This window comes from Cyprinodon tularosa, unplaced genomic scaffold (assembly GCF_016077235.1).
Source record: "Cyprinodon tularosa strain WSP-4 unplaced genomic scaffold, ASM1607723v1 ctg67, whole genome shotgun sequence".
In the NCBI taxonomy this organism is placed as follows: domain Eukaryota; kingdom Metazoa; phylum Chordata; class Actinopteri; order Cyprinodontiformes; family Cyprinodontidae; genus Cyprinodon; species Cyprinodon tularosa.
Genome location: NW_024039418.1, coordinates 1,307,264 through 1,320,449, shown reverse-complemented (window position 1 = coordinate 1,320,449; position 13,186 = coordinate 1,307,264). Strand labels below are relative to the sequence as shown.

General features: G+C 39.9%; 1 protein-coding gene across 2 annotated transcripts in view; it reads left to right on the top strand.

Moving 5' to 3' along the window:
• adamts18 (ADAM metallopeptidase with thrombospondin type 1 motif, 18) overlaps positions 1-5,456 on the top strand; it is a 127,884-nt gene extending 122,428 nt beyond the window's left edge. For both annotated transcript variants that reach the window (XM_038267332.1, XM_038267333.1), the window contains one exon: positions 4,678-5,456. In XM_038267332.1, coding sequence (XP_038123260.1) covers positions 4,678-4,793 — 116 coding nt within the window. In that variant the 3' untranslated portion in view covers positions 4,794-5,456. The remainder of the gene's footprint in view (positions 1-4,677) is intronic.
• Positions 5,457-13,186: the final 7,730 nt, after the last annotated feature.

Below are 13,186 nucleotides of genomic sequence, written 5' to 3'. Positions count from 1 at the left end.
TACATGTATAAGATTTCCTCGTCCTACTGTTACTGAGTGCGGTCTTTAGGGTGGATCAATGCTGCATTCATTTATCCATGCTAGGCTCACGAGGGGTTCTGGTGCCGATCTCCAGCTGTCCACGGGTGAGAGGCGGGGTCCACCCTGGACTGGTCGCCAGTCCATCGCAGGACAAAACAGAAACAAACAACCATTAACACACACACTCACACCTAAGGGGAATAAGGAAAACATGCATGCATGCACAGGGTGAACATCATGCAGAAAAACCCTGGGCCAGGATTCGAACCCAGAACCTTCCTGCTGCAAGGCAGCAGTGCTAACCACTGCTCCACTGTGCAGCCCAAAACACAGCAGTTTTTTTTTAAATAATTGTATTTTCTCTTGTTTTATGCAGGTCATTTACATAATTTGACAACAGAATAAGATGTTTTCTTTCTGAAATAAGAAAAACCAGCTCAATTATCTCATTGTAATTGTATATTATTAAATTATCTTATTTTAGGGGCAGAAATAATCAAATTCTTATTTTAAGAAATGTTTAGTTATTTTTAGCAGGCCAAATCCAGATACCTTCACTGCAAAAACGACATAGAAATAAGTAAATAAATCTTAAATTAAGTGTATTCCCCCTTTAATTTGAGTAGGTAAATGAGATGGTTTGCCAATGGAATGAGTAATTTTACACTTAAAATAAGGTAATTGGATAAAATGCACTTGAAATAAGACAATGCAATTGTGTTTTCTTATTTTAAGTGTAAATTGTCTTGTTCCATTGGGAAAATCTCTCTTTTACCTCCTCAATCCAAGAACAAATGCACTTATTTTCAGATAAGAATAACGTATCTAGATTTAGATTTTTTCCAGTGCAGCTGCCCGTCTCGGCATGTTTCATTCAGACCCTGGAGTGTGAATGCATTTCAGTCCCAGCCAATCAGAAACAGGAAGATAGGATGAGATGTAAGGGTGGTGCTTTTGAGCAGAAGTACTTAAAATACGTTTAGCATTCAAATCCAGAGATAAATAATCTCATGGGAGCATAGGAGACCCTTTGAGATTTACTTTTAAATGTTTTTCTTCTCCATCAGTGCAACACTGGAGCAATGCTGCTCCTACAGCAATCTGTTGCAACTGCAGGACATTTGTTTTTTTGCACAAGTTCAAATATGTTGCTGTGTGGTTAAAGAGGGTGAAGGAATCAAGTAGGAAGGAAGTAGGAGGTTTAACTGAAGGCTACAGCTTTTGTATCATTCTCTTGAATTGTAACACAACAAACAGAAAAAGCGAACGGCTGGCAGAAAATATTCAGAACAAAATCGACTCATCAACGTACGATAACTCGACTAGCGCAAAACAAAAAGATGTGACAGAAGCGGGGGTGGGGGGGGCTATCGAATGATGAAAGGATATTTTTGTGCACCTGTCCGGGTTTTTCCTGACACCTCCCTGAATGAACCAACATGAATATCAGCCTTTTTGCTGCATTTTCTTCACTGGAAAAATGATCTAGAAATAAGTAAAAATTTCTTCAATTAAGTGTATTCACCCTTAATTTGAGTAGGTAAATGAGATAGTTTGCCAATGGAATGAGCATTTTTACTCTTAAAATAAGATAATTATATAATATTCACTTGAAATAAGACAATGCAATTGTGTTTTCTTATTTTAAGTTTAAATTGTCTTGTTCCATTGGCAAAATGTCTCTTGTCTTCTCAATTCAAGAACAAATGCACTTATTTTAAGAAAAAATGACTTTTCTAGATTTAGATTTTTTTGCAGTGTTGTTGTTTGGTTATAGGTCCTGGAATATTTAGGATGTTTTTGTCTCATTTACACACAAGAACTAATACCTGCTTATGAATGTTCTTCAATTTCAATAAGGTATCATTGCTGCATCTTTAAAATCAGCCACATTATTCTCTTCATCTAGTAAAGTCAACCTTTTGTTAAATGCTGCCAGTCAGCAGCCTTTGATTTTCTTTCTTGAACAAGATAAATTCATCTTTCGTGGCACAAAATTGGGGAGAAAATAATCGACAAATCTGGTTTGTTGTTTGAAGGCCGACTATAATAATAATATCTCTGATATAAACTCCAGTTGAACACTTTAAATGGACTATACAGTGGGGAGAACAAGTATTTGATACACTGTTGATTTTTCAGGTTTTCCCACTTGCAAAGCTTGTAGAAGACAGTAATTTTTATCATAGGTACTCTTCAACTGTGAGTGATGGAATCTAAAACAACAATCCATCAAAATACAATGTATGATTAATTTCCTTTTTATTGTGTGAAATAAGTATTTGATACACCAGAACAATGAAACTTAATATTTGGTACAGAAACCTTTGTTTGCAATTACAGAGATCAGACGTTTCCTGTAGTTCTTGACCAGGTTTGCACATACTGCAGCAGGGATTTTGGCCCACTCCTCCATACAGATCTCCTCCAGAGCCTTCAGGTTTCGGGGCTGTCGCTGGGCCACACGGACTTTAAAGGAATAGTACACCCAAAACATGATTAGCCTTCATTTTCTACTCACCCCCATGCTGAACAACACTCTGGAGTACTTTTTTGATATCTCAAATGCATCTGGAGATCTGGGAGGCTTCTTGCTGTCTGCTGACATTCAAATAATGGAGGTCTATGGCGCCCGAGGCAGAAAGGTCCATAAAAGTCCACAAAAAACGTGTCAATATTCCTCCATACTGCTCATCCAATGTATTCCAAGTGTCCTGAGTGGGTAGCGTCCATAATTTACTCGAAACAAAGTCATTTAGAATGTTTTTAGAGCCTAAACAGTAGTGTATAGGATTTCCTGAAAGCGCGTTCACGAGTCTACGGAAACCGCGGCAGACCAAACCAGATGAAAGTGCGCATTCAGCGTCTGCTCTGCCGATAATGGAAGTGTAGAAGAAGAAATGTGCTGTTTACCAGTGCAAAGAAAGAAACAACGAAAGAAAAATGTATGAGGACTTCAGTGTTGAGGAAGAGCATGAGTTCTTTGCCGAGCTGAATGTGCACTTTCATCTGGTTTGGTCTGCCGGCATCCGTAGCGTTGTGAACTCGCTGGTGCGCGCTTTCAGGAAATCCTATACACTACTGTTTATGCTCTAAAAACATTCTAAATGACTTCGTTTCGAGTAAATTATGGACGATACCCACTCAGGACACTTGGAATACATTGGACGAGCAGTATGGAGGAATATTGACACGTTTTTTGTGGACTTTTATGGACCTTTCTGCCTCGGGCGCCATAGACCTCCATTATTTGAATGTCAGCAGACAGCAAGAAGCCTCCCAGATCTCCAGATGCATTTGAGATATCAAAAAAGTACTCCAGAGTGTTGTTCAGCATGGGGGTGAGTACAAAATGAAGGCTAATCATGTTTTGGGTGTACTATTCCTTTAAGCTCCCTCCAAAGATTTTCTATTGGATTCAGGTCTGGAGACTGGCTAGGCCACTCCAGGACCTTAAGATGTTTCCTACGGAACCACTCTTTAGTTGCCCTGGCTGTGTGTTTTGGGTCGTTATCATGCTGGAAGACCCAGCCACGACCCATCTTAAGTGCTCTTACTGAGGGAAGGAGGTTGTTGGCCAAAATCTCACGATACATGGCCCCATCCATCCTTCCCACAATATGGTGCAGTCCTGTCCCCTTTGCGGAAAAGCATCCCCAAAGAATGATGTTTCCACCGCCATGCTTCACGGTTGGGATGGTGTTCTTGGGGTTGTACTCATCATTCTTCTTCCTCCAAACATGACGAGTGGAGTTTAAACCAAAAAGTTCTATTTTTGTCTCATCAGACCACATGACCTTCTCCCATTCCTCCTCTGGATCATTCAGATGGTCATTTGCAAACATCAGACGGGCTTTGACATGCGTTGGCTTGAGGAAGGGCACCTTGCATGCACTGCAGGATTTTAATCCTTGACGGCGTAGAGTGTTACTGATTGTTTTCTTTGAGACTGTGGTCCCAGCTCTATTCAGGTCATTGACCAGGTCCTGCCGTTTAGTTCTGGGCTCATTTCTCACCTTCCTCAACATCAATGATGCTCCACGAGGTGAAATCTTGCATGGCCCAGACCGAGGGAGATTTTCCGTTATTTTGTATTTCTTCCATTTTCTAATAATTGCACCAACTGTTGTTGCCTTCTCACCAAGCATCTTGCCTATTGTCCCGTAGCCCATCCCAGCCTTGTGCAGGTCTACAATTTTATCCCTGATGTCCTTACACAGCTCTCTGGTCTTGGGCATTGTGGAGATGCTGGAGTGTCTTTTATACAGGTAACGAGTTCAAACAGGTGCAGTTAATACAGGTAATGAGTGGAGAACAGGAGGGCTTCTTAAAGAAGAACTAACATGTCTGTGAGAGCCAAAATTCTTACTGGTTGATAGATGATCAAATACTTATTTCACACCATAAAATGGAAATTAATTATTTAAAAATCATACATTGTATTTTTCTTTTTTTTTGTTTTAGATTCCATCACTCACAGTTGAAGAGTACCTATGATAAAAATTACAGTCTTCTACAAGCTTTGCAAGTGGGAAAACCTGAAAAATCAACAGTGTATCAAATACTTGTTCTCCCCACTGTATAAGGATGGGAAAACTCTAAAAAACATAAAAAAAAACAGTTTTTGCTCAAACTATTTATTTTTTCTGACGACAGGTGACCGCTGCATTGATCACTTCAACTGGTGCCACTTGGTCCCCCAACATGGCGTCTGTAATCACAGGTTCTATGGACAGCAATGCTGCAAGTCCTGCTCCAGCAAGAAGCCGTAGATCTTTTGATTCTCCTCAGTCAGAAAGAGGCCTCAGCCACGGAAACCAACCGGGAGACATCGCTCATTACACACAGAACTCTGCCTAAAGTTGTGTGTTTTCCTCCTGGAGTGCTAGAGTGACGCAAGCAGTGATGATGAACAAGAGACATTGCATAGACTCGGTTACAGAGAGCAATGCAACTCCTGCTGCTCCCCTGCCAAAGCAACCACATGAACAGTTTTACCTTTGAGACCTCTGGAACTAGAACCGCATCGTTAAAATCAGACTTTTGATTTCTCACATGTTGTATATTTAAAGGCTTCTGTTATGTTTCTTTTAAGTTATTATGGTTCGTTATACATCATTTTCTATTTTGTTCATGGCGACGTGTTACTCTGTTCTGCTAAACCACAGGCTTCTGATCTATTCACCTCTGAATCCATGCGATAAGGTTTCATTTTATTCTATGAGTAATCAGTGATCATCAGTTCTCCTTCACATGTTATCTGCTCGCCCTGTGTGGCGCCACTACCGCATCACAATTGGACGCCTTCTTCTGTGTATTCTATTTTTGTTAATGCAATGAAAACCTGCCTCCGCTGTAAAACATTTTATTCAGCCTTTTTCTTTTCTGTATATCTGTGGTAAAAAAAAAAAAAAAAGAAATTGTTCATATATGGATCTTCCTTTTTTCTTGCCAGCGCTCTATCGATTGCCGACAATATGAGGTGCATAATGAGCGAGGCTATCTGAGGGTGTGCGGGAGGGAAGAGAAGAGGAGGGTGAAGAGCGTGAGAAGAGGATGATTGCTGGGCGAGCGTGGGTGCAGTCTAGATAGCAAGTGCTTGTTAAGAGAAAACAATGTAGGTGTGTTCTTCACAGAAGTCTGGTCAAAATTGTTGGCGCTGGTGGAGCTTTAGATAAGAGATGACGCACTCACATTCAGGCTGATGTTCGCCAAACATGAAAGGGAAGCGATCTGAATGCTTCTTTAGTCATAGACAGAGTAATGCCTCTCTATGCACCCCTTATGAAAGATGGACTAAAGGTTTAGTACTGAGCTAACTTCTGATCGGGAATAATGAGCCTCTTTCCCACCAATAACACCGTCTGCCAACCTGACTGACTCGATCAATATGAAACTCACAAAACTAAACTCTGCCTCATTGAGTCGCTGGAGGAACAAAGAAACAAAGGAAACACTTTTTGGTGGTAGCTGGTATATTTTTCTAACCAGAGTCAGTAGTCTGGTTGAACCTGCAGCAATTTGAGGTTAGTGATGTTTTGAACTTAACATCAGTGGCGGTTCTAGAAAATGTTAACCAAACAGGGACCAATGTGCACCAAAAACAGTTCAGGGTCAATCTGAGCACAAAGAGACGGAGCAGATTTTCATGAGGCCATTGATAATAAAGTTAATTAAATATTTATGTATCAATTAATTAATTTCTCTACATAATATACACATTGAATGGGATTAGCAGTTATTTATCATCTTTAATTACATAGTTAGACTCCTAGATCCGAAACAGCAGAGACAAACTCAAAAACCAAATTCTTAAAAAAATTTTTTTATTTTTAGCATATTTCTATGACTCGATAACTGCATTTTTTAATAGGTTTTTGGTCAATATACTAAGTCTAAAATAGAGTAGGACATTCCCGTGATATATCACTGCTGCCACCTTCTGTTGTAGAAGTGAACTGCTTATTTCACCACTCAATCACCAGATATCATAGACATTTAGACCAGACTAAATGTGAGATTAAATGTGTAATTTAGTCTGGCCCCGATGAATGAGACATCTGAAGATTGTTGATGAGAACATAGCCTCGTGAGACCATCCTGATCTCGTGAGCTTTCAAGGTTTCACTCGCAGATCAGTCTGGAGACTCTCCGTTAAAGAAAATTTGGAACCGTTCACCAAACGAACGTCCAATCAGCATTGGCTTTGAGGCGGGTTGAGGTGTGACGCAACGAGAAGCGCGACAGTTCAGTCTAAAGAACATGGCGGCTTCAGCTGATGAAACTAGCGTTAGCGTGGCTATCGAGCAAGTTTTATCGGAATTACAGAGTATTTCTTCACTGAAAGAAGAGCAAAACACTGCTCTGGAGGCTTTTCTCAGAGGAAAAGATGTTTTTGCTCTTCTCCCAACTGGTTTCGGCAAGAGTAGCCTGGCTTGTGGTTGTGTTTTCGTCGTCGCTCTGTTAGTACATCATATGCTTCGTTGATCTGATTGGTTTATTTGGCCCGTCTATCACCAACATAGGCCAATCAGCTAACCAGTATTTTCGCCCCTTCCCAAAATTACTTCAACGGAAGGTTTCCAGATGGATATGCGGAGCAAATCCATCTGGCGGAGTCAGGTTAATGAGAACAACACGTTGTCTTTCAAACCATGTCTGTGCCTATTGGCCAACGCTCTGACCAATGAGAGCAACTGACTGATGTAGTAAGCGCGACAGAAAGTTGGTGGGGGAGTGTAAACAAACGGCGAATACGTCCTTCTCAAAAATGAAAGAGTGTAGAGCCTCTTCCTGCTTACGTTTCAACCAAAAAACACAAGTCTAATCCTTCCAGAACTGATTCCAAAGCTGAGTCAAACCAGAACTGTTCAATAGTTCCTAGTATTTCTCCAGAGTTGTGCAGCTTTGTCATCCCTCCCTCAAAACCCTGCCCGCTTTGCATCCAGAAATTCAAAAATCATCTGCATTGTGATTGGCTCGCCAGATTTAGGGCCTGGGCCATCGATCGAGGCTAGATCAACTCGCAGCAAAAATGATTTTGGCCGCTGGCGGGTGGGACTAGTTTACTAGGCTAAGAGTTTTTAGGCTAAATCTGGTCAATTTATCATATTCTTGATTTAGTCTAGAAACAGTTGTTGAGAACTTGGTTGTGTTCAGTCGGTCTGTTTTCTCCCACATTAGTCCAGTAATAGATGCTGAAAAGACGTTACAAACCCAGTTTTTAACGTCTTCTCAACAATCTGAAATTACGGCTATTTACCTTTTACTTTTCAACAAATGTAGACGTTGTTTGGATGTAAATCTTGCCGTTTTTTCAGTGTCTTTTTAACCAATTTTTTGGGGGAATGACATCCACATGGGATACACACCCACACACACCACGGCCCCCCTCAATAGCTCTTCCTCTGCTTAGTCTCATCTATAGTGAAATCTTTCCTTTTGTTTCAATCATCTCTTTTCCTGAGCTCTAAATTGTTTTGTTTTTTTTCTCTCTGTTGGTATGGAGATTTTTTTTTCTGTGCTTTAAAAATTTCTGATATGGACCCAAATTATGAAATTCTAATTTTATCACGGAAATTAAGGATAAAAGTGGGATTGCTTCTCTTCTTTCTTTGACAGCTAATTACAGGCTAATTAGAGAGATTTAATTAAGAACTGTGTTAAACTGTTAGCCATCATTAAATTCCTCTGAGTTGGCAGTGTTACCAAGTAATTTTCTTCTTTGGAAGCAAGCCATCTCCTTGGCCAGTTTGGTGCGTCTGGCTGCCTTATAATATCATGGCACATTTGCTCGGCAAAAAGGGGGGGAGACGTATACTTCCTGGCATAGATAACTACGCTAATACGGAGGGCTGCCTCTTCTTAAGGTAAGGCATGAATTTCAGCTGTAGCCGTGAGACATTCTGCATTCATGCATGTATGTATCCTTTCATGTGAGGGTGTGTGTGTGTTAATGTAAGCATGTATGCATGCACAAAAAGGAGACAGCAGTTGTCTGTTGTTTTAGCTTGTAAGTAGCTATGAACTGAAGGATGGAGCCCCCCATAAATAAAGTAAAAATGAATTCCTTCCATTCCTGATACCAATGGCCTTTACAGCCTTTAGATCTTGACTAGAACTGATTGAACACAGTTGTGTGGATAGTATCTTTTTATTTTATATCTGGGATGTTTGGGGATGACTTTGGTATTTAAAGGAATAAGAGACTACTACTACTTATAACTGAACAAAAGTCTCATACTGCTTATTCAGAGCTTGGTTGATCCAAGACGCTGTTGTTGGGGGCTTAAATGTTCCTGGTAGGGTCTCCCAGGGTAAACAAGCTCAGGGTGACGGGTCTGAAAAAGAGCCTAAAAGCCCTGTAGACTAGAATTCAAATAAGGCCTGTGATGATATCGCCTGTAATGGAGGAGCCCGGACTCCAACCTGGACCCAGGCCTGGGGTTAGGCTTCGTCTGCGAGCACCTGGTGGTCTAGTTCCTCCTTGTGGGACTCGACTGAACGAGCCCAAAGAAGTGCTAATTTATCTGTTGGCTTTAATGTTCTTGTTAATAGATGTTTATGGAAACTGGATAGTGAGAGTGATATCACATAGTTTATGACATTCTTATGAAGACAGACCCTTTACCGACCAGAAATGTCTAAACACTAGGGCGCTGATCGCAATACTGTATGAGCAAAGATGATTGTGAGCACAAGGCTGATCTAGCAACCAGGTCCCGATAAATTCTGTTTTTAAAACGGGGGGGGGGGGGGGGGGGACTTTTAAAGCACATCTGCCTTAATGAGAATGGAAACCTAACCTGACTCTACCCAATGGATTTGCTCCACATATCCATCTGGAAACCTTCTGTTGAAGTAATTTTGGGAAGGGGTGAAAATACTGGTTAGCTGATTGGCCTATGTTGGTGATAGACGGGCCAAATAAACCAATCAGATCAACAAAGCATATGACGTACTAACAGCCAGGCTACTCTTGCCGAAACCAGTCGGGAGAAGAGTAAAAACATATTTTCCTCTGAGAAAAGCCTCCAGAGCAGTGTTTTGCTCTTCTTTCAGTGAAGAAATACTCTGTAATTCCGATAAAACTTGCTCGATAGCCACGCTAACGCTAGTTTCATTGGCTGAAGCCGCCATGTTCTTTAGACTGAACTGTCGCGCTTCTCGTTGCGTCACACCTCAACCCGCCTCAAAGCCAATGCTGATTGGACGTTCGTTTGGTGAACGGCTCCAAATGTTCTTTAACGGAGAGTCTCCAGACTGATCTGCGAGTGAAACCTTGAAAGCTCGCAAGATCAGGATGGTCTCACGAGGCTAATGGAAACCATCCTGGTGACCAAAATGTTGTATATGCAGGGCCATCCTTCTCTACAACAGCCAGAACCTCCTCCTTTAAATATGGCGTCCTGAACCAGTTTTACACCTGTTATCCTCTGCACATGCACACTTTGTATATAAAACCACATGAGCATGCATTTTTTACTTCTTTTTTTTTGCACAACTAATGTAGAGTTCATTATTTGTAATGATTGAAAATCAGACTCTTAGATGAGAAATCCTGCTTCCACCAGCTTAGGTCTGTCTTACTAAACATAGTTTTTCTTTTCTTGATAATGCCACCTTTATTTTCTCTATGGGAGCTGCAATTGCTCTTTAATCAAACCGTCTGCATAAGTCGTTGAGCTCAGAGCCCTCACATTTTCTCGGCTGCATGCTGTTTACCAGCTTGCTGTGACCCAGACACCACCAACTGTGGCCCGTTAATAAACCTGAAAGCTGCCAAAAATATCCGTACGATAGAATGTGATTAATGCGCAGCTTTTTGTAGGTCTGCTATTAAAAGCAAACAGATTCAAATTCTTTTCTAGAAAGTGTTTTTTTAGAGAGGGAAAGTTACCTGTATATGTGCATATTTGGTCTGGATCGCTTTAACAGCTCATCTGATGGGAGGATTTTTGCCATCTGGTTCTAGATGCTGCTCAATTTTCTTAATCCATGTTGGCTCATGCTGAATTATTTTGATTATCTTGGCATGGGGAATCACAACAACCTGCTGCACAACCACAGCAGAGCTTTATGGAGGTTTATTGAATTCCATGCTTATTCAGCATGCCTGTTTGAAAATGGGTCCATGTCTGTGTTATCCTTTGGATTTTGAAACCCTTAAAATATTAAACTAAACCAATAAACCATTTTTCACGTTGGAAATTGCTTAACCTCTGGGTCGTGGCAAGAATATTGCTATCATCAATACATACGACTAAATATTTATTTCCCTTTACTTTGTTATGGTACATGTGAACAAATATCTGTTCTCTTTCTGGGTACTTATATACCCAGATGTAGTAATAAGCCGTATGTTGAACATGAAGGCGATTCTTTTATGTCCTTATGTAGCATTTATGGGTGGAACCAGGGGGGGATTTACCATTAGGCAATACTAGGCAGTAACCTAGGGCCCCAAGTTCCCCCTCAGTGTCCACCATATTGGATCAGTCCATTTGCTGCACATGTTCAGAAAGGGCCAAACAGACAGCAGCAAACCATTTGAAAACAAACCATGCAAAGAGCAGTGTTGCCAACTTAGTGCTTTAGTCGCTATATTTAGCCACTTTTCAGACCCCTCTAGCACTTTGATTTCTACAAAGCTCCTAGCGCCAAATCTAGAGACTTTTTTCTGCTACTGGAGACTTTGGAGACAACATCTAAAAGCAGCGAACTCTGCTCTCCAGAGCCAGTAGATTGGTAACCCCGCCTCCTGCTCTCCTCTATCTTGTCTGCTGTCATGATTCATGCAGCTATTATTTCATCCAAATGAAAAATGGAGAACAGATAAGCAGATCATGGCTTGTCTACAGTGAAAAGAAGGACTGGGTTATTTACTTTGGCCTTTTTGGAAACACAGGAAGGAGCAATCAGCTAAGTGAGCTTAGTGCTTGGAAATAATCTTCCATTCCTTTTGAGACAGCATGAAAAGTCAGCTGAGTACAAAACATAGAGGAAAACAGGAAGAAAAGGGACGAGAAGAGAGGGACACAACCTAGAACAAATGATGGATGTCTATTCTATTAACATTTCTCTATCTGTAGAATGGCTCTGTTTTATGTGTTGTCTTCTCAATTCAGAGGGCCCCCTGCCTGTCGTTGCCTACCTGTAGGGCCCAAAATTGGGTGGAACATGTCTAGCCTGGAAGCTTATTAATACAGTCTCTACTTGCCGATTTGGGGTAAACAACAGAAAAATCAGGAGAAAATGTTACTTATTCACAGGAAATCATATGAATGTGTGCAGCAGTTCATCAATAAATTGTTTCCATGCTTGCTCTCCCAGGGCAGCCCAGGATGAAGGACACTGAGAAGCATCTGGAGCAGGATGCAAAATCAAAAAACGATCCCATTAGATGAGCTTTGCTGCCAAATAACCAAAAATGCTAGAAAATATTTAGAAGAATTGTTCTGAAAATGCTGCCATGCAACGGTAAAGTTTACACTTTATTTATAATGGATGTTTTTATGTTTTAACGCTTTATAGGGGACTCAGTGAAATACCAATAGTGTTATTGGAATCCAGGACAAGACCTTTTTACCTTTGTAAAATTAAAAAAATATGGATATTTTGATGGCAGAAATGAATGTTATCAATGTAATAACAAGAAACGAAAACCTGCCCGAATATATTAAGAAAAATGACAAAAGTGCTTCTTTGAGAAATTCATGAAAAACACTCTGAGAGTGAAAGAAACACATTTTTTTGGTCGAAAAAAACGATCTGGAAAAATGATCTAGAAAAAGGTAAAACTGTCTCAAATTAAGTGCATTTACCCTTAATTTTAGTAGGTTAATGAGATGATTTTCCATTGGATTGAGTATTTTTACTCTTAAAGTAAGATATTTAGATAAAATGCACTTGAAATAATAAAAATGTAATTTTGTCTCCTTATTTAAATGTAAATGGTCTTGTTCCATTGGCAAAAGGTCTGTTATACCATCTCAATTTAAGAACAAATGCACTTATCTTAAGAAAAAAATGACTTATCTAGAGTTTGATTTTTTCCAGTGTAGAGGCATTAATGCTGATAGTGGCACTTAAATTTTTTCAGTTTATAAACCTAAATATAATTGATAACTAGCCGTAACAACTTTTAACTAGGGATGCACGATATTGGGATTTTGGCCGATATCCGATATGCCGATATTTTAAAACTCATGTAGCCGATAACCGATATCGATACCGATGTTAAAGCTGGACAAAAATAAGTAGTCATTGAAAATAGCAGTTTTGTTATCCATTTCTGACACTTTGAAAATTAATATACTCAAATATATTTTCATATGCTGATATCAAATTGATTTTTAAAAACGCGGTATCGATCTATTTTACTTTCAAAATCTCGTGAAATTTCATCGTTCTGTTACAAACTCTCGTGATATTTTGCAAATTCTTGTGAGATTTTGTTAGTAAAATAGATCGATACCGCGTCAATATATCAACATATAAAAATATGGCAACATTTGGTAAATTTTCGGGGGATTTCGTAGCATAACGATGACATATAGCAATATTTCATTAGTAAAAGAGATTGATATGGTGTTTTTAAATGGCAATATATCAGCATATGAAGATATTGGGATATTTTAATGTATCAATATTTTTTCCCTCGTTT